This window comes from Rhinolophus ferrumequinum, chromosome 6 (genome assembly GCF_004115265.2).
Source record: "Rhinolophus ferrumequinum isolate MPI-CBG mRhiFer1 chromosome 6, mRhiFer1_v1.p, whole genome shotgun sequence".
NCBI classification, from domain to species: domain Eukaryota; kingdom Metazoa; phylum Chordata; class Mammalia; order Chiroptera; family Rhinolophidae; genus Rhinolophus; species Rhinolophus ferrumequinum.
The window spans coordinates 53,867,442-53,888,943 of record NC_046289.1 but is presented as its reverse complement, the minus strand read 5'-3'; the positions used below and the strand labels follow the sequence as shown (position 1 = coordinate 53,888,943).

The following is a 21,502-nucleotide window of genomic DNA, read 5'->3' as shown; positions in this document are numbered from 1 at the left end:
TCCATTACGTGCCAGTCCAGGGCAATCCTGAAGGAAGGAATGCAAAGTACTCATTTCATGGGGTTTCCCCCCAACACCTAGCCAAGTTAAATATATTAATAACAAAATGAAGAAATCATTTTTATTGCATTTATTTTTTAAAGCCTATACAGGAACTCCATATTTACATATCGCAGATTTCAAAGTGTTACTCGCTACTATATAATGAGCAATAAGCAAAATAGACTAAAGAAGGCAAAGGAAAGAAGGAAACGCAGAGGGTTTCTTCCAGTAAGTTCTCTATGTTCACTATATCTGCTGAGAAATGGAAGCATATCTATTTTCTATTTCTCTTCTAACAAATGGTATTCATTCTGTCCATAACAGTCCCTTCTATCTTGTTGTTCTTGCTAAATTACTTTTCATTAGACCAGTTTTTGATTAAAAGGTCAGAGCAATACATTACCAAGCCTGATGCCTTTTCTGCAGAAGAGTTCATTCCTGTATGCCCACCTCCGGCAAAGCAGCCACTTCAAAGTGATGGTGAGGGTTACATTTTACTATTTCTACATTAGCCTCTACGTCTTCAGGTTTTTGCCCCGCAATAAAGTCTTCGGTGTTAAATGAGGTCTCAGCCATATGCTGTGACCCTGGGACCTAAATTGATACGGCGGTCATCTCTGGGATCTGTTGGCATTGCTGTCCATAAGCTAATTTTTTAAAATGGCTTTTACTGCTGCTGCTTGAGAATATTCTGCTGCATGAGCATGATTATTTAAGAAAGTCAGTTCTGTGTTCCCCTGTCACCCAGGTATCGATTACCAGATCACTGTGGGCCCTGCTGCCTCCACCCATCCATCAGCTCACATGACCAATTTTCCTTTCAACACTGTGCAATTACTTGCTCATATGCTGCATTCAGTAATTTGTTCATGATCTCTGCTCGGTGAGGTAGATAACATCCTGGTCAAATGACAGCCAACATCAGTCAAGTATGTGTTCTCATAGACAGGGAAAGCACGGCGTTTTAAATCATTGAACTGAACTCAGCGTCTATAGTTTCCTACTCTAATTTTCTGGTTCTTTTTGTATATAAACATTTTAATTAATAAGTTGTCGATGTTCACTAAAATCAAATCAGATAATATGAAAGTGTATGATGGAAAAACTAATGTACTCAGCTGCTTCCACCCCTACTGTGTATACTTTTAAGTTTATGCACCCAGACCTTCAATGATGCCACATAAAACGGACATTCTCCTTTCTCCGTCCACCAAAACTGGATAATGTGCATACTGCTGGGCCGTTTGCTTTTCCATGCACATCTGTTTATTAATATTTTCTTTACTCTTTTAATGTGGATTCATATTTCATAATAAGATACATGATGATGGTCTCACTGTTTTAGTAATTATATGCAGAGGGTAACAAAACAACATATACACGTTTTAAGAGAGGAAAAAACTATACTAAAATTATGCTGATGGTAACCACTGTGAGCACCTCTTATAATTGCAGAACTCAGACATGACTTGCATTCATCTTTTGTTATCGGTATATATTATTACAATTTTAATACAGTTTTATCCTTTCTTAAAATATGTATACATTTTTGGCACTCTCTGTATATGTAAATATATCTTATGTTTAACCATTACAAAAATGTTGCCATTAATACCTTGAGTTATTTATGTCTTTTGTATTTAAGCAAGTATTTCTGTATGACAGACTCATAGAAAGAAATTGTTAGGTCAAAGGAGGCAGACGGTTTAATGTTTTAATAAACAACCACAACAATAATATTAAGATAAATACCTGGCATACAGAATGTCTTTCATAAGTCCCTTACAGGTGCTAACTCGTTTCATCTTTACATTTAAATGAGGTAGGTACTACTGTTATTCAAATGAGGCAGGAACTGCTATTATTCAAATGAGGTAGGTACTACTATTATTCAACTGCTGTTCTACAAAGGAGGGAATGGAAGCACAGACAGACTAAGTACCTTCCCAAGGTCACTCATTTATTAATAATATGTGGTGGAGGCTGAATTCAAATCGAGGCCACGTGGCTTAGAGACTGAGCTCTTACCTTCTATGTACACTGCCTCGTGATTATGTTGAGACTCCAAAACTTTTTTTCCAATTAACTTTTTCTTTACATCATTTATCCCACCAGCTTTGCCAATTGTAGATATTGGGTTGTTTTTTTAATTTAATATTGTAACTATTTTAATCTTGGTGTAACTTCAAAATACAATCAAGTTTGATTGGGAGGAAACACACAGGAACCCATGATGAAGCAGAGTATGATTAAGTGCTGAAATAGGTGGCATGAATAAGAACAAGGAAGTAGCTTCAAGTGACAGTGACCAATGGGTGACTGGGAAAGCCATGGAGAGAGAGTAGAGCTTGGAGGAGGGTATAGTATTTGCCAATAGGGAAGGAAGACTTGTGAAAGGGATATTGTTGAATGTAAGAGAAATACATTTGATTATCATTAATGGAGGCATAATTTCTAAAGCCAAGAGTTACTCAGGGAATTTGGATTTTTTTCCTCAATGCAATAGGAGCCCTTGGTTTTAGGAGAAGAGTAACAGTATGGAATCTGTACCTTGAGAAACTTAGTCCTGCTACATCATATAAAATGTAATAGAGGTGTATGAAAGCAAAGGGACCTCTTGGAATCTAACATCAGTATCTAGATATAATAAGGTCCTAAACTAAGGGAGTAGAATGCTGAAGTAGAGATGGAACCAAATAAACTATGTAAAGAGTAATGGACAAGATTTAGTTATTGATTATGATCAGCAAACAAAGCAGAGGAAAAGTTCCTTCGGGTTTTCAATGATTCTGAACTTGGATAGCAGACAGAATGGTGTTATCAAGGTTGGAAATAGGGAAGTTGAAAACTGGAAGAGGCTTGGGAAAACCATAAGTTAATTTTTGGACTTGATGAGGTGAAGCTGAGAGGAAAATATCAACCAAGGGTATCTATCCACTAGACAATTAGAAATGGAGTTCAATTGGAAGATCAGGGTAAGGACTAGAAATGTAGATTTAAAAATGAATAGAGTTAAGATGCGAGTTGAAACTGTAAAACCAAGGAAAGGAGTATTGAGAAAGGAGAGAGGAGAGATCCAGGGATTGATATTGGGGGTTGTCACATAACAAAAAGCTGAATGAAGAAAAAGGAGCTACAAAGAAGACAGAGAAGGAATAAACCAGAGAAGTAAACAGTGAACCAGAAAGGAGACTGAAAAATACAAGGGGAAAAAGAGGGACCCAACCTGTCAAGGCCAAGGACTCAATAAATAGCAAGGAACTGGAAAAAATATATATGTGGTTAAAAAAGAGATCATTGGAGCTGCTTAAACTGTCCGGTAGAATTATGCGGCAAGATAAGATGACAGAAAACTAAATGTGAAATAAGTGAGCAAGTAATGGATGGTACATTCAAGAAAAGTGATGATTACATATGAGAAATAAGATAGCATCTAAAAAACTCAGAAGGTCAATGCAAAGCCTTCTTGAGTTTTTTAAAATATTTCTGATTAATCTCTGGAGGGACTTGTAAGAATCCTAAAAGATTCTGTATTTATAATCTCTTTATCAAATTCTTCTGCAAAAATATGTGAATATATTGTTTCAAAGTTCTATAATCAGGAATTTAAAATTCCTATTTTTTTAAATTAAAGTTTATGAAGTGACATTGTTAGTAAAGTTACATAGATTTCAGGTGTACAATTCTGTATTACATCATCTATAAATCACATTGTGTGTTCACCACCCAGAGTCAGTTTTCTTTCCATCACCATGTATTTGATCCCCCTTACCCTCATCTCCCATCCCCATCCCCCCTTACTCTCTGGTAACCACTAAACTATTGTCTGTGTCTATGAGTTTTTGTTTTTTCATTTGTTTATCTTATTCTTTTGTTGTTTTCAGTTTTATATGCCACATATCAGTGAAATCACATAGTTCTTTACTTTTTCTTTCTGACTTATTTCACTTGGCATTATAATCTCAAGATCCATCCGTGTTGTCACAAATAGTACTATTTCATCTTTTCTTATGGCAGAATAATATTGCATTGTGTATATATACCACAACTTCTTTATCCATTCTGCATAAAATTCCTATTTTTTAAAAAATTTTGTGTTTAGCAAATATTAAATTTAACTCTCTTGACACAAGTTTTCAAACATCGTTTTAACTAGGTTTATTTTTATTATAAAGGGAACATATGTATATTAGAAAAATATATAAATACAAAACTATAAACAATGAAAAATAACAGAGAAATCATTAAATTTTTAATATTCATGTTATATTTGTTTTATACACAATTATAAATTCCTTTCATATAGCATTTCAACAGCTACTTTACATGATATAAACTCTTTGTAGTATGTCATACTTATATTCAATCATAGCTATTTCATAATTTATTGATTTATTCCCCAATTACACAATATTTCAGCTTATTTTTCACTTTCAATTAATATTTTAAATACCAACCCTGTTCCTATAAACTTATTCTGTATTTAGAATTATATTTTCAATAAAATTCCATAATGGAATTACTGAAGTTTTTCCCCAAATAGTAGCCAATAATTGAGTAATCCTTCCCTTTCCCACCAATAATTCCTTTGTTATTAACATCTTAAATATATTGGAATTCTGTTCCTGCTCCTTTTATCCAATCCTGTCTGACCATATACAGTCCAAGATTAGACGAATTTAATTATTGTTGCTTAACAAAATGCTTTAATATTTTATAAGAATATTTTTCTCTCTTTTTAAGTTCTTCATTACTATTCATTTAATGTTTTAATAAGTTCTTAGTTACTTTTAATAAGTTCTTAGCTTCTATTGTAATTATATTTCCAAATAAGCTTTGGATTTTATACAAAATTTTTTTAAGACTTTGTGATTTTTATTAGAATTGCAATAAATCTATAACTAAATATGCAAATAAGTGACTTCCTTAAGGTATTTTATCTTAACTTTAAAGATATGTTTTCTTTTATTTTTAATTATTCTTTTATGCTTGATTCAAATTTCATGGTTTTATCACATTACAATTAGGTTTATTTCAGGCTACACACGCGCGCACGCGCACACACACACACACACACACACACACAAACCCTATATATATATTTTGCTGCTTTAAGAATGATACATTGTCATTCAAAATCATGTAACTATTTGTTTCTTATGCTTTTTATCTTTTTATGCTCTTTATCTCTTATGCAATTTTAAAAACTGTTGTTAAAGCATATAATTTTTCAATTATGTTTTTTATACAAGTATAGCATTGCAAAAAATTGTCACCATTTCCAAGAGCCACATTCTATTTTCTATTTCTTTAATTATTGCCTTTATATAAATTTTCAGATCACTGTATTTATTCTCATTTTGCATAGTCTTGTTTTGCTCACAGTTTTAAAAGGAAGTTTCAAATGTGGGTATGATTTTGGTTGTTGTTTTAAAAGAAATATTCCTTACCACATTTAGGAAACATCCTTAAAATCTGAGTTATCTAAGAGCTGTTTCATGGATGGGCACCGAAACTTATCAAATGCTTTTTCAGAATTTATGAGATAATTTTTCAGTGATATTAGGATGATAGCTTAAACCAACCTTTTCTTACATGGCAAAAATTTTCATTTTATCAGTATTTCATTTAGAATTTTTGTAGTTATATGCATAAATTAGTTTAGTGGTGTCCTCTTTTCATACTTTTCCATGTTATGTTTTTATCTCAAGGTTACATACACATAAAATTATTAGGTTATTATCTCCTTCTGTACTCATAAGCAAGGGAATTAAAAAAGAAAAATATCCTTATAAGTAAACAACATAATTATTTACATAAAAAGCATAAGCAAATCTATACAGAAACTATTAGAACTAATAAGTTTTAACAAGATTGCTCCTTACAATAGTCTAATTGACTATTAATTGAACGGTATTCCTTTGCACAATTAATAGTCAATTAGAATAGAAAATAAAAAAATAATCTCATTTAAAATAGCAGTAACACAATAAGATACCCACAAACAAATTTAGCAAAATATGTATAAAACCTCTAAGAAAAATATTGAAATTTTATTAAAGTAAGATAAATGGCTAAGTAAATGGAAAGAAGTTGCTTCTGTAGCTATTGTATTAGTTTGATAAAGGAAATCTCCATTGAATATGCCCATAATGTCATTATTTCACACTGATTCACTTACACAATATCACATTAGAACCAAGAGAACAAACCTTTCAAAGTTACTTTCCCATTAGAGTTCCTCCTTCTTTACACCTGCTCTCCTATTCAACCCACACATCACCCAAATTTCTGTTTTCACCTCTTTATAGAGTTCGTTTATTGTGCCAGGTGCGGAGATAGACATCGGGAATGTAAAATGAACTAAGACTGCGCCTGTCATCAGAAACTCAAATCTAATATGGGAGATGTACCCACTTTATATCCACCTGATAGTTACAATAAAATATATTCTCATATTTAGACGGTGCCAATCCTCACTGCCACGCTTTTTGCAGCACAACGTCACTAGTCTTAGTTTCTTTTTGGTTTAAATGTGTCTCCAAGTCATCTTCTCTGAAATACATCTTTTTATGTAATTTCTTAGCCCTGTAATTGTTGAAAATTACTTTTTGTACCATTCACACATGAGAAAGTACTTGGCTAGATTTAAAATTCTGGGATCACAGAATGTCCCTCATAACTTTGTAGGTATTGTTCCGTTTCTTGCTGAATTTTATTTTGAGGGAAAATACAGGCCAGCTGAAATTCTTTCTCTTTTCTTCTTGGGTATTTTTCTTTTTCCTCCTCTTTCTCCTTTTTTCTTCATCTTCTTCTCTTTCTCCTCCTCCTCCTTTTTACCTGGATATACATGGTATAAGTTTGTGATTTATTAATTTTTCTGAAACAAATTGAATTCTTTAGAAATTTAGAAGTTTTTTATTACAAGAAATTTGATTTTATTATGCGTTTTATAGTGGCTCCATTATTTGCAGGGATAGGTTTTCCCCTGAGTCTTTGAAACATTGTTACTCTTCTTATGCTACAGAATTTCTTTTTAAGAAGTCAGTTATTGAGTTGTATACGTTTACTCATCCTCAAATAAAAAAATCTGTTCAGATAATACAGGTGAACTGGATTACCCTTAGCCACTTCTAAGCAATATTTGGTTCCTGATAGATCCAACCATTTGAAGCTAGGGATGCTTAGACCCTCACCTGCCTACACTCATCTGTACTAGCTTGACTATTACTGTAATACATTTGTTGATATCAATGACTACCAAGAAGAAAAGGCATGTCCTGAAGCTCTCATCTTTCATCACACGCCATACCCTAGTCTCTTCCTACCAATAATGATTTACCTGGTATGAATACACACTGGCATACGGACATAATCCTTCTCGCTCCTCTTTCTTCCCTAGGTAGTAGTGTTTGCTAGTAATCGTGGTGCATGAATAGATTTTGGAAGAGAGACGCTAACAGATCAGGTGAAATAGACTACATTAGAAATAGGTCTCAGGCACTAGTCAGGATTAAAAGTTTGATTTTCTGATTTTTGCCCAAGTTAGGAGTATCCAAGTAGGAAACAACAGCAGTGAGTGGCCGAATCCACATCCTACCTACTTCCCAAGTTATACTATTTATTGACAGGCTGCCCAATCATGTGGATTCCAAAAGACCTTTTTAGAGGCAAGCTAGTTGGTCACTAGAAAGAGACCTTAACTGAAAATAAGAAGACGTGCCACTGATACTGCCCAGCGATGCAAACTTGTTCAGGACTCTTAGTCTCAACATCATTATCTCTAAAACAGAGATTGGATCAAATAGGTTCAAGTTCCAACATTCTTTTCTTCTTCTTCTTCTTCTTCTTCTTTTTTCCCCGGTAAAGCAAAGAAGAAACTTTGTTCTTCGATCAAGGAATGGAAAAGGGTGAGCTCATGCTCTACTGGCATCTTCTAACATTCTTTAACTCTAAAAACTATATTTTCAATCCTAAAATATTTCAAGATCTCATAACTAAACTTTCCAAACAATTCTAAAAGGATAGCCAACTAGCATAGTGACTTACTTCAAAGATTTGACACTTATCTCAAATCTTCTTCATCAGTGACTATTTTTTCAGCAACAGGATTCAGCATGCTATAGCCATGGAAACTTGCTAATGTAAAGTAGCAACATAAGATGTTTCAATCAGTAGAAAATTTAAGGATAATGCAAAGAGAGCTACGAAACAATAGAGTCCCAGAAAGCAAAACCAATTAAAATATATATTCAACTGATTACTGTGAGGTTCAATATATAACTTATTGTTCATTTTAATATAAAATATTGCAAATTCAAGCTAAATTTTATCCATAATCGTATGATACCTAGATGCTATCTGTCTATGTAGTGTGGTTTTAATTTTCGATTTCACATCTTTTTCTGCCTTTTAGTTCAGCAAGATTTTATGCCATAAAAAAATAAAAATACTAAGATAGAGTTTTCTTTTTCCTCTTTGATGTTGAAAAGGTGGTGGGTGGGGCGGGTAGAATAGAAGAGAAGCTATTCAATGAGCATTACAGCATGGTATATACTGTATCTTATAAATCGAAGACCGGAGGTCAAATATCAGTTGTTCCATTTATTGATTTTGACTAACTTCTGGGTCTCAAGTTTAACCATCTGTAAAATGCACAGATTACCTTCATCTTACACAAAAAACACTTAGCACCTATGCCTGGCACCCATAAGTGGTCAAAAACTGTAGCCATTATTATTACCACGAATTCCTTCAAATATATATTTAATAACATTAAGATAATGAGGAAAGAACAGGAGGAAAGCACAATATGGTATAAGAGTAGGAAAGGGGTTTAAGTCAAGCCACTTCCTTGTTTATTCCACCCTCACTTGAAGCTGAGCAGGTACTTACAGCTCCTGGAGCACTAGCCTACCAAGCCGAAGCAACTCTCACCAACGAGGCCAGGTGGGTGGTGATGCCCTGTTGTTCCTGCTTGCTCCCTTTGTTCAGAGGCAGAAGGATTCCAGGCAATGTGCAGTGATCTAGCAGGTAGGCCAAAGCCCCCAGATAGAGTTCCTGCCTGCCCTGTCACAGTGAAGGGGGACATAAACAATGACACTCCCTGGCTTCCCTGGCCCCAGAGAGTTCCCACAACTCCCCGAGAGTCCCCTCACCCCCCAGCCTCCGCTATTTGGTCTCTTTCTCTTGTTTGTTGCCAGAAGCTGTTCATTCAATGCTCAGTTGTCTCGTAGGAATAATTGCTACCTATGTACAAGTATATTTCATTTTGCTCTTGGGAGGGGCAGAATTCAGCATCCTCCTCTACTGCCACCATCTTGGACCCTCTGTTCCCTTTGTCGAAGTTCTCACTGTGTTCATCCATTCTTCTCCTGAGTTTGGTGAGCATCTTTATGACCATTACTTTTATTCTTTATTGGAGAAATTACTTATCCGTAATTCACAATGTATTTTTTTCTGGGAGTTCAATCTTGTATTTTTTGTTTGTTTGAACATATGTCTTTTTCTCTTATTTTGCTTGACTTTCTATGATTGTTTCTATGTATTAGGCAAACCCACGTTTGAAGGAGTAACCCTGCGCAGGAGATTAAGCTTATCACTTAACCTTGCCCTAGTTCTTGGTTGTCTCTCGGACAGTCTATTTCAGAGTTGTGGGGCCTGGATATGTAATTCACCCTGGCACCAGAGCCTGTCATTCAAGGGCGTTCCTTGTGTGGGCTGTGCATACATGCTGGCTTTGGTGGCGCTGCAGGAGCGAGGCAGAGTGGGTAGGGCCAGGCTGCTCAGGAAAGCGGCATGGCCAGGTGAGGCTGCTCACCTAGTGCCTCAGGAGGGGCTGCTCATAGGAGCAAAGCATGGGCTTGGGGCTGCTCGCCTGCCTTCACTAGCAAGTTAGAGTGCAAAAATGGCACCCACCAGTGCCGGTGCTGGCAACGTAGAAAGACAACGTAGATATGGCTCCAGCCAGCAACCATATCCCTGGAGAGTCTCGATAGATTTCTGCCCCTCTGGCAGAAGCTTCAAGGTTAGCAAATGAATTTATTTCACATATGACTTAGGCTCTTTTCATACTGTTGCTTCTGTGCTGGGTCGTGGGGTGAGCCTGCCCTTTAAGAGCACAATACCTGTTTCTTACAGCCCTGTGCTTCTCCTGGATATAAGCCCTGTTGGCTTTCAGAGTCAGACATTCTGGGAACTAGGGTCTCTCCCATGCAGGTCCCAAGGGTTGGGGTGACTGATGTGGAGCACAAACCCCTTGCTCCTCAGGAAAGAAGCTCAGTTTTGTTTGTTTGTTTTTGGATCCCGCCTCATTGTGGATGGCTGTGCCAGGGGTGGAGGTTTTGGCGAGTGTGTGTCTCTGCATCTCCTGCCCATCTCAATGTGGCCCTTTTGGCCTTTATTGTACATAAACTGAACAGATACACAATGACCGATCACCAACAGACTCTGAAAGAAGTGATCTAATGGGTCACTGATGATATATACCTATTATTTTCACAGTGATTTGTGTCTAAAAAACTAGCAGCAAAGTTTTAACTTTATCCAATGATACATATCTAATGTATCGTAACAACTGAAATTTGAATGTGTTGTTGGGAGATGGATGTTATTGAACAAAATTGTGAGAACTGGATCTGGTCATGTCAACACCGTGCAAAGTGAGGACTGCTTGCATATATAGTCAATGACTAAATATAAATTGGTCTTTTAATATACATCAAAAGAATATTACAAGTTTATTGTATGAATTAGAGATAAGGGTTATTAATATTAATAGAGATTTCCTGCCATTATGAAAGGTAGTTAGGAAGAAAACCTCTGCATAATTAACTACAAAACAAGGCATAACATGAATGCTATGTTAAATGCCCGTGAAAGCAGGAACCTGGAGTTCTAAAGTAACAATCATGAATAACGTGACTATTAAGCAATAATTGCAGTAATGATAAACCCTTTTAAACCAGTTGATTCTCCTCTATTATGTTGCTAATTGCATTCTTTTAGGGTTGTGCCACATTAAGCAGTCAGTTCTCAAGACTATCTTTGACTTGACTGAGCAGTAAATTCCACATTTTGTGTTAGAAGAAGAAATGTGCATTTTGAGAGTCTAGTAAATGTTTCCACCCAGGAGATTTCCCAAAAGTGTTCAAGCACTGCTGAGTACATAAGTACAATTTTTAATGTTTTTTTCTTCTCCCTAATGCAACTGTCCATGTCTCTTTAGAAGACACAAACACAGAGAATATACGTAAGTGCAAGACTACAGAAAAACACTTTGTGAAAGGGGAAAACTTACATCTCTGCATTTAAAGAGCACCTTTTAAAAGGTTTTAGGCACATTAGCCGTTTTTTGTTTTAAAACAGCATAAGATTTTCCTTCCATAACTAAAGGCACCAAACAGAAGCCCACATATTTTCCTAATTAGAATTTTATATTTTCCACCATAGAAATCTCTCAAATTCTATAATGACACAATTAAAGCCTTTAAATAACCTTGGTGATTAGAAATTCAGATGAAGAAATGACACCTCCTGGTTAGTGCTTTGATGGAAGGCTCTTCTCATTTACAAATATGTTATATCAATAACTAGCCTGATCATCATTTCTTGATGTTTACTCTGGCAGGAACCAGCCATTAACACATTAGTGCGCTCAGTAATACATATAAGACCCATTAAAGTTTTAACCACAAAGCCAGGCACTGAGCAGGCTCAGATCCTTAGTAAAACAACACAGACAATATGCAACCTGGATGCATTTTCAGAGATGCTAGAGGCCTTTCTCATAAACTATGATTTCAATAATAGTGAAACAAATAGAAAAACCTTTATTACTCAAGAAAACACATTTCAGAAGATTCATGCTTAAGGAAAGGTTTTACATAGTAGAGGGGAGGAGTTTTCCCTATTAAACATGTGAGAGCTCTAAACATCTGCCATCAAAATTCTACTCGACCCAGAAAGTCTCATTTAAGAAAGCAGGAATTCTAAAGAGGTTGGGAAGAATTCTAGTCATTCTAGCGTTGTCTTCTTGTAGCCTTTGACCTAGATAACCATAACATCCATGGATTTTTTTCATAATTTTTACATATAGGCATTATGCATGAATCTTCAAGGGATTTAATAACTTTGAAACATTCTCTTATTAAAAAGTGAATTATTATCATAATAAACTTGGATCCATTTATTAGATTGCTGTTACATATGACATATAACAGCTGGTATATAGCAAAGTACAAAATATTCTACATTTTTAAAAATTACCTCTTTTAGTCTCACCACAATGCTGCCAGGTAGGTACTATAAAAATAAGAAAATGAAAGTTCATGGTATGAACTTTTAATTATCTGTTAATTTTAATTATCTGTTAATGAGTGACTGAGATCGTATTCATAATCAGACTAGTCTGATTCCATTGCCCAGAGTTTTTGTACTATGTCACAGTATTGAGGAAATCAAGAATATAATTGTAGATTGTTGACAGAATTTTTTAATGAAAGTGTTTTATAGTAGAATTATTTGGACAGGGCTTCATATGATAATGGATAAAGGATGTTGCAAACATGTTGTGTGTCTTGATGAACGTGAAGAAAGTTTTGAAGAATCAGGCTAAAGATAGCAGCATGGACCAGCAGCGCAGATAAAGTAAAAGGTAATCAGAAACATCGTAGTGAAGGGCTGGACGTTAGGACTTGATTCATGGTATAATTAGATATAAGTATGACGCTCTGAGGAAGAGAATGGGGTGATGAGAGTGATCCTTCTCTCACAAATGAGAGAAGAATTTTTTCTCAAGTAAAGCTGACTATGCCACTCGTGGCCCAAAACTTAAGAGACTTCTCAGTACCTGTAGGATAATGTCTAAAGACTTTTAAATGGTATTCAAGGTACTACCATCTTCTCTAACATTTCCTCTTGCTACTCCCTCATCTATGTTCCATCTACACTGAACTACTTGCAGTTTCCAGGACATGCCACTCTGTTTTATGTATCCGCACGTATGCCCATGCTATTTCTTCTGCTTCCTTTGTGTAAAAGATGAATTCTAATTCCACCTGCAATAGCCTCCTTAAGCATCTTCTCCTTTGTGAAATCTATAATGATAAAAGTTGCTAAGTAGTGAGTGTCTACATCTTAAACTCTACCTTCCACCTCCACAAAGATTGTTTCATTGTTCCACAAAACTTAAGAGAATTGGAAAAACACTAGAAGCATTTCCATTCAAGTTATGAGCAAGTCGAAGATGTTAACTCAATAAATCAATGCCACAGTAGAAATCAAATGGCACACCCAAATTAAGATCATTTGTCAAGGATTTGATAAAGAAACTATATATAAAAGTATGGGCAGGATATAAAAAAGACAGAAAGAATAGTAAACTAACCTGCCTTAAACAATAGTGACAAGGGGAAGAAGAAACTACTAGAACCGGGAAAGAGACTGTCACCTAGTGAGGAATCCACTTTCTAATGCACCCATGGCTTCCTTATTGATATCACAGTCCAGGTCCGTACCATATGAGTGACTTGCACTACTAGATAGTTATTCGGTTTTAAGACCTTGCCCTGTTTACATTAAAACTTTAATCACTTACTGTATTCAAAGCTCCCTTCTCGTTCTACAAGCAGGTAAAATGGTGACTAGGAGCAGGAGGAGGAAGGCGTGGGTTTCTCTCATGTGTACCTTCCCTCTTTGTCCTGGTGGGAGTTTCCCTGGGGTTGAAAAGAAATGAGAGCGAGGAAAGAGACAGGACGCTTTATTTAAACTTCAGTGGTGACCATTAGTGGTCATTATTTACTTTGGGGTTATTGTCCATTTGAATAATGTTAGGACTATTCAACTTCATTGTCTTTGGGGAAGTAGAAGCTAGATAGAGCTGGCTGGTGAGAGGCTCATTTCCCAATAGCTCCTCGGGGCATTGATGGATGCTTCTAAGGCTCAAGCCTTATTCCTGCTGCACCTCACCTGGCACTGGCATGCCACATGCCTCTCAGGTGCCTGCCTCTTTGCCCCATCTTTGACAATCCCTGACAAGACCATGGCCCATGGTCAATCTTCCCTCCCTTGTCCCCAACTCTGGCATTTCAAACCCATTCAGGTACCATCCCCCATACTTCTTAGCAACCATAAATCTAAAGAGGTTGTCCTCGTACCCTCTGTGGCTAGATGTCCCCGACTTGGCCATGCTCAAGTCATGTGATCTGCTAACTAGGCAACCGATTCAAAAATGAAATGCCCATCTTGCTGGCACTTCCAGGGTTTAGGAGTATTTCTCCTGGAGTTTTCTTCCCTTCCCCTGTTCCTTTTTCACTGGAGCTAAGAATAAGTGATGACTTTTTTCAATCCTTTTATTATCAAATGGCTGGGGTAAAGAGAGAGGGGTCCTTGTGGTGAACAGGCTGTTCTCAGCAGGTCCTGTTGAGATGTTCTGAGGTGAGAAATTGGAAGTCTCTTAGAACCTTCTATTTTCAGATTTGGTAATTATCCATTTACTTTAGAGAAATAAAGAAAAATAAGATTCTTGCTACCTCAGATATTGCTTATGAGAGTGTAAATTGTTGAAATCACTTTGGAGCAAAATTAAAATCCCAAATTGACAAATTTTACTTCTAGAAATCATACTATAGATAAATGTGTAAATATAAAAAATAATTATTAATTGTAATTTGTTTATAATAGCAAGGGATTGGAAACAATTGAAATATGGTTAAATTATATATATTCAGTTAGTGGAATAAAGGCCAAACATTATTTTAAATGCTTTAATTATTTGTAAACAGCTTAGTGATTTATTTTCACTCAAATGCTCATAAACATTTACTTTGTGACATTCCAGGCTATATTAAAGAATGAAGCATGTGCTTCTAATTGTGAAATAATGTATATGTTCATAGATGTGTATATATTAAGAAGTTGGTGTTATTCTCCCTGTTTTATAAATGAGAAAACAGACTTGCGGATACAGCAAATTCTGATCACAGAAGCGGTGGTGGCATAACTGTGATTTGAATTCAAGTTTATCTGACCCCAAATCACAGGCACTTTCCAGTACAACATGTTTAACACTTGACTAAACTTTACCTGGGTAGAATTAACTATGCCATCAGTAGACCTTATACATATGTCATAGAACTTACCACGCTATATTGCAGCAATATTTTCTATGTTAGTGTCTTGTTGGCTTTAGGAGGGCAGGTGCTCTACGGATCTATCCTTGTGTCACCAGTGCTCTGATATGGGACAGTGTAGCAAAGGGCTTAAAGGACTGACCAGCAATGACACATCTCGGTACGTAAGCACTAAATAGAGCTTTATTAAGTGCCTAATCAGGCAACTGCAATTTCTTTTAACAATAATAATACTAACACAGTGTCTTATGCTGTCTGATATTTTAGCTCAATGAGCGGAATATGATTATACCCAAGTCTCAAACCTGTATAGCAAATTTAATTAGTGAACATTTAGCCATACCTATTATGTGATATGAATGAAGAGAGCCATTCATATCTGGGAAGGAACACTTTACAGTCCCTTATTACAGAGAATGTAGATGTCTATTATTAAGTAGTTCGAAATCTCAGGCCAGTAAACTTCTGCTGCTTTTCAGGTCGTTCTTCCAAAGAGTCAGTGGGTCAGATATCTGTTCATGTGGACATCACCACCACCCCAGGAACTGGAGAGCATAAAATCACTGTAAAAGGTATGTTTCAGGTCTAGGTAGATCAAAGAGCCCATTAGACCTTAACCTCTACAATAATATTATATTGACCTCTACAATGATATTAAAATGGAATTTCTTCTTGGATTTCAGTTTTAAAATATGTATATTAAATGATTTTAGGGCATGCTTAGAATTTCTTTATGAAACCAGAAGTTTTATTTTAAAAAAATCAATGGCACAGATATTTACCCTACCTTATTTGAAATATCAGCATGCTTTAAATACATTGGTGATTACATTTCACAAATGTATATTTTGAACATTTTCTCTGTGGTTGATTCTATGATACACATCGAACATCAGTGCCATAATTGGCTTCATAACTTGTCAATTAAATTTTAGATAAGGCAGTATGTTCTTCCTGTTCACATAATCCATCTATTTCTTTTTCTGTGTGATTTCCAGCCACTGGTTTTTATTTCTTTTAAATGAGTGGTATATTTTATTGGTATTGTAAAAGCACAATCTGAATGCAGGGGTCATTTTAAAGGTGAAATTTAATAATGGTTAATTGCTCAGTTGAACCATATTCTATTTTTATACTATTATAGACTTAGTCATTTTAAGTAATAGCTACTTTGATCCAAACCATAACCTTCTAATATATTTTAAAGTTGCATTGCCCAATGTATCTTTGTATTATAAAAGTAACCCTGCTGTATAGTTTATGTGTAGAATCGGTATGCATACACATAAATGGGTGTGCCAGTGACCTTAAATGTTTTTTGAAACATATTTTGGCATTGTATAGAAAATGCCCAAAGTTTTAAGAACCTTTTGCATTAGAAATTTTAGTTATAAGACCCTTCCTTAAGGATATTATCATCAAAGAATGAGCAAAGGTATACATATGAGAATGTACATTTAAGAATTAGTTATGATGCCTGAAATTAGGAAACAACCGTAATACTTAACAATAAGTGATTAGTTAAATACAAGATGTAATATCTATATAGTAGAATATTTGCAGTTGGGGAGTATATAAAGATATCCATGATGGATTTTAAAAATAGAGCTATTTATATTATGATCTCATTCTACATATAAAATAATTAAGTATTGAAAGCAATATATTATGATCTCATTCTACATATAAAATAATTAAATATTGAAAGCACACATACCAAAATAATCATTTCCTCTGAAAAACTATAGATTTTAATGTATTCTCTATATATTTTTTCTAAGCATTTCATGCTGAACATAACAAAAACATCATGTTTTTACCTAAGCAAGAAGAATGATAACTTTTCATTAGTAACAAATGGCATTTCAATTACAGCAACCTTTTCTCCACACAGCTTAGAGCTGACAGCCCCAACCAGTGTGCCTTGCAGAAAGTAAATGGTTTTTCTTCAGGGATATTTTCTTGTCCATGGGGTTAGGGCACAATCAAATGCAAGCGATGGCTTCCTCCACCCTTTTTAAAAATACTTTCTAAGAGCCAAAGGGAGAAACTAAGATTCCACACATTTGTCTGATAACACTTTTCATTCCTTCCCCTTTCTGGTTTGCAGTGATTGCCATCAATAACCTAAACTGGCAGACCACAGCAATGTTCCGCCCCTTTGTGGAAGTTTGTATGCTGGGACCCAACCTCGCAGACAAGAAGAGAAAACAAGGCACAAAGACAAAAAGCAACACGTGGTCACCCAAGTACAATGAAACTTTTCAGTTGTAAGTCATGACCCAACTCATGTATTCAACCAGGCGATAGCCAATGTATAGCTAAATTTATTAAGGGATTTGGGGTAGGAATGGCTCTGGGCTTTGCTAAGGAAAGCAGAACCTATAGGTATAAGTATTCTTGTTCATCAGTCATCCCAGGGAAATGAAGAAGGCTGTGTTTCTCGTTCCTTTCCATTGGCTCAGTATCTACCACGTATCAGGCAATACAGGCAAAACCACCTGGAAGCCAGAGCACAGAAGAACGCTATTGATGTACTCCTTACAGGCCACCATCCTACTGCAAAATGCAAGGAGAAGGATGGAGAGCAGATGCAGTCGTGGCAAATGCACGTTATCTGATACTGAATTAAGTTATCTGATACTGAAGTTACCTGATACTGGGTATATATAATAGGAGGTCTCTGTTCTCGTGGAAGTAACTTTCTAGAGATGATGAATGTATGACAAACAAAATCACAAACAAATACCATGTTTCCCCGAAAATAAAACCATGTCTTATATTAATTTTTGTTCCAAAAGACACATTAGGGCTTATGTTCAGGGGATATTATCCTGAAAAATCATGCTAGGGCTTATTTTCCGGGAAACACAGTAAACAGAAATTCATCATATGATAGTATTTTGCAGAGAATTAAAACAGGACGATGTAATAGAGTGATTGGTTGGCCATTTAGATTAGGTATTTGTGGAAGCCTTTCTGAGCATGTGACTTCTACATTGAAACCTGAGAAAATAAAAAACCAGTCATGCAGGGAAGTGATTTGAGAGCATTTCAGGCCAAGCAAAACTCCTAGTACAAGGACTCTAAGACAGGAACCTGCCTGGCATATTTAAGAAACAGACTATAGTGGGCAAAAGAGATTAAATTAGTTTGTAGAGGTGGTCAGGGTACAGGGCTTTGCAGTCTGGATACCAGAGACCAGGTTCATTCCAAGTTCGATTGGAGGCCTTGAAGGATTTTCAGATGAGGGAATGAACAATTTGATTTACATCTTTATTCTTTTCATAGAGAAATAATGATAGGGAAGCAAGACCAAATATGTCAAAGTAAGTTAAAAGGCTATTGCGGTAGTCCAGGCAAGAGATAAGCATGACTGACCAGATGGTAGTAGAGAGATAGCTGTGGATTCTAGACTGGAGGTACAACACAAAAGAAAAAGTATATGTTAGGTTCCCAAGAACATTCAAGTTACGGTATTAAAGAAGGACCTTTCACAAAATAGAATACAGGGACTACAAGGAATAGTGATGTGACCTGCAGCTAGTAGTTGCCGGGTTGTTGCTCCTATTGCACCTACGGAGGGAGAGGAAGCGCTGTTACTAAAATTGGGGAAGGAAAAACTTGATGTGTAGTCAGCCACCTTGAGAGCATTGGGCTTCCATGGACAGAAACAGACTCACAGGCAAGGAGCCAGGAACATAAAGGCTCTGACCTTATTCTCATCATTACTTCTGATTTCCTGATGGGGCTCTATTTTGGCCAAAACCACCTGGAAGCAAGCGCACAGCAAAACGCTACTGATATACTCCTTACAGGCCACCATCCTATTGCAAAATGCAAGGAGAAGGATGGAGAGCAGATGCAGTCGTGGCAAATGGAAGTTATCTGATACTGAATTAAATGAAGGATCACCCCTAGGTTTTGGGCAGTAGCAATTGGGTGGATAGTGATTTACTAAGATAAGAGAATAGGGACAGGAGAAGAGATGCCTATTAAACAAGAGGAAATATCAAATATATAACTTGAAAATAATCTGCATTTAGATGTAATAATTCCATAAATCTAGAGGAGGTGACCTGGGGCTAGAGAAGGGGACACAAAACCAAACCTCAGGGGCTTACACACACAACAAAACAGTCCCTTATTGGTTTGGGTTTTTGCTTTGCACTCGTGATTTCCCAGAGACTTTTCAGCACTCTGTGCGCTGAATACTTAACTCTTACCACTCACTAAAACTTAACTACTACATATAATAAAAGGGTTCTAACAGATTAATCACATTAATTAAGGCCTGCTGACAAACCAGCTCACAAGATTCCACCTATCTAGTCCTCCAAATTTTGCACACACACACAAAAAAAGAAGAAGAAATGGTGCAATTAAAATATCTTCTCAAAGATTCTAGAAATACTTGAATTATGGAAAAATTCAGACACGACACTGTGAGCTACTAAGACCCAATTTTGGAGAAAGGCAGCATTTTGATGCATTTTAATTCACAAGAAGATCTCACTCCCTATTATACTTTGCTTTTCTATTCTTACCCACCAGGCTTCCTTTTTCTTTCACATTATCTCTAAAATAAGTCTACAGTTTAGTTATCAATGTCACCCAGAAATGAAAGTTTGAGTCTGCAAAACGTTTGATCAGAAAAAGTCACTTGGAAAAGGAAGGAATATGGAAACTTGTACTGCTGAGGACTAGATGTGCCTTCATTAGAAAGTCAAGAACATCTGAGGAATTAAAATAAAGGACAGGGGAGAATTTTCTCAGCAGATCACCACTCAGCCTTCTTCATTATGTTCAGTTGTGCACTGAAAAGTTGTCTTGGGTTGTTATTAGTAGAGGCCATTCTCAGCCCCACACTTGACAAGCCTAACTGTTACCACACGAAGAAATTGCACTGAAACATTGGGCTCTGCTGGAACTAATTTACTCTGGAGATTTGTATCCAATTTAGCATCTTGTAAATAGTGCATGATAGACTGTGCAGTGTATTCCCTTGAGAAAGGGCCATAGATATAATAGCGTAGCAGGAGTCTGAGGTAAAGAAAAGAGGTTATAATGACCGATGTTGAAATGGCACATAAATTCTTCCAAGAGGTATCCATCACCCTACCCGGGCTCCTGTGACCCCTATATCAGAGGGGACCCTGCTTCCAATGATTAAGTACAACATAATATGTTAATTCCAGCTTAACATCAAGGCAATAAAGCATATTTAGATGGATTTCCTATCTGTATCTAGGGAAAGAAGAAGTTTTCAAGTTAGAGTGCCAAGTAATATCTATGTAAAGAATATTTGCATCAGAATTAAAATACAATGATACTCTATTTGCCAATGTAATATTCTGAGCAATGTATAACATTTTAACAGTATATTTAGAACCGTACTGATCCCTAGGTGAAATAAATTTTTGCTCAAAATTCATATTTTTATCCACACAGCATTCTGGGTAATGAGAACCGCCCAGGGGCCTATGAACTGCATCTCTCAGTTAAGGATTACTGCTTTGCCCGAGAAGATCGAATTATCGGAATGACAGTAATTCAGCTACAGAACATAGCAGAAAAGGGAAGCTATGGCGCATGGTATCCTCTTTTGAAAAATGTCTCTATGGATGAGACTGGTTTGACTATCCTTAGAATACTCTCTCAGAGGACCAGCGATGATGTGGCTAAAGAATTTGTGAGACTTAAATCAGAAACAAGATCTGCTGAAGAGAGTGCTTGAAAAGAATACTGATGGTATCACCTTTGAGAATTCATCAACTATAATTGTTTGACTACTGCATGCATGTGCAAATACATGGCAATGTTTATTTTACTACGTTTAAGTGTCTGCCAGTACTCACGTACAATGTCTACAAGGTATGTGGAAAACCTGCTGAACTTTTGTACCATTTCTGGTCTTTGGGTAATAAATGTTCCATGAAGTGCCAAAATTATGATGTAAACTGAAATACCCAGAATATCTTTTTTAATGTTTATTTTATTTCGTTACTAGTTTCTCATCAGTTAAGCATACTGAAACACAATTATTGAGTTTTTCCATTAGTTGTCTTTGTTAAATTAGTTTATATTGCCCATGGCTTAGAAGGGATTTGTTACTCAAATTCTGTTTTATTTAGACTTACCTCATTGTAGATGTCTTACAAATACCCTTTTCTATCATAACGAGAAACGCAGTCACTTCTAGAAAGCATTTGTAATTTTATAGTTGCAGATATATTGTGATGATTTTTGCATACAAATTAAAATAGAAAAGGTGGGGAAATATTTTATGCTGACAAGTTTCCAACCTTTCTGAAATATCACTGTGAAGA

General features: G+C 36.0%; 1 protein-coding gene across 5 annotated transcripts in view; it reads left to right on the top strand.

Annotated features, from left to right (window-relative positions):
- Positions 1 to 21,203, top strand: part of UNC13C (unc-13 homolog C) — a 498,413-nt gene extending 477,210 nt beyond the window's left edge. For all 5 annotated transcript variants that reach the window (XM_033109141.1, XM_033109144.1, XM_033109142.1 and 2 more), the window contains 3 exons: positions 15,653 to 15,745; positions 17,284 to 17,443; positions 20,625 to 21,203. In XM_033109141.1, coding sequence (XP_032965032.1) covers positions 15,653 to 15,745; positions 17,284 to 17,443; positions 20,625 to 20,910 — 539 coding nt within the window. In that variant the 3' untranslated portion in view covers positions 20,911 to 21,203. The remainder of the gene's footprint in view (positions 1 to 15,652; positions 15,746 to 17,283; positions 17,444 to 20,624) is intronic.
- The last annotated feature ends 299 nt before the right edge of the window (positions 21,204 to 21,502 follow it).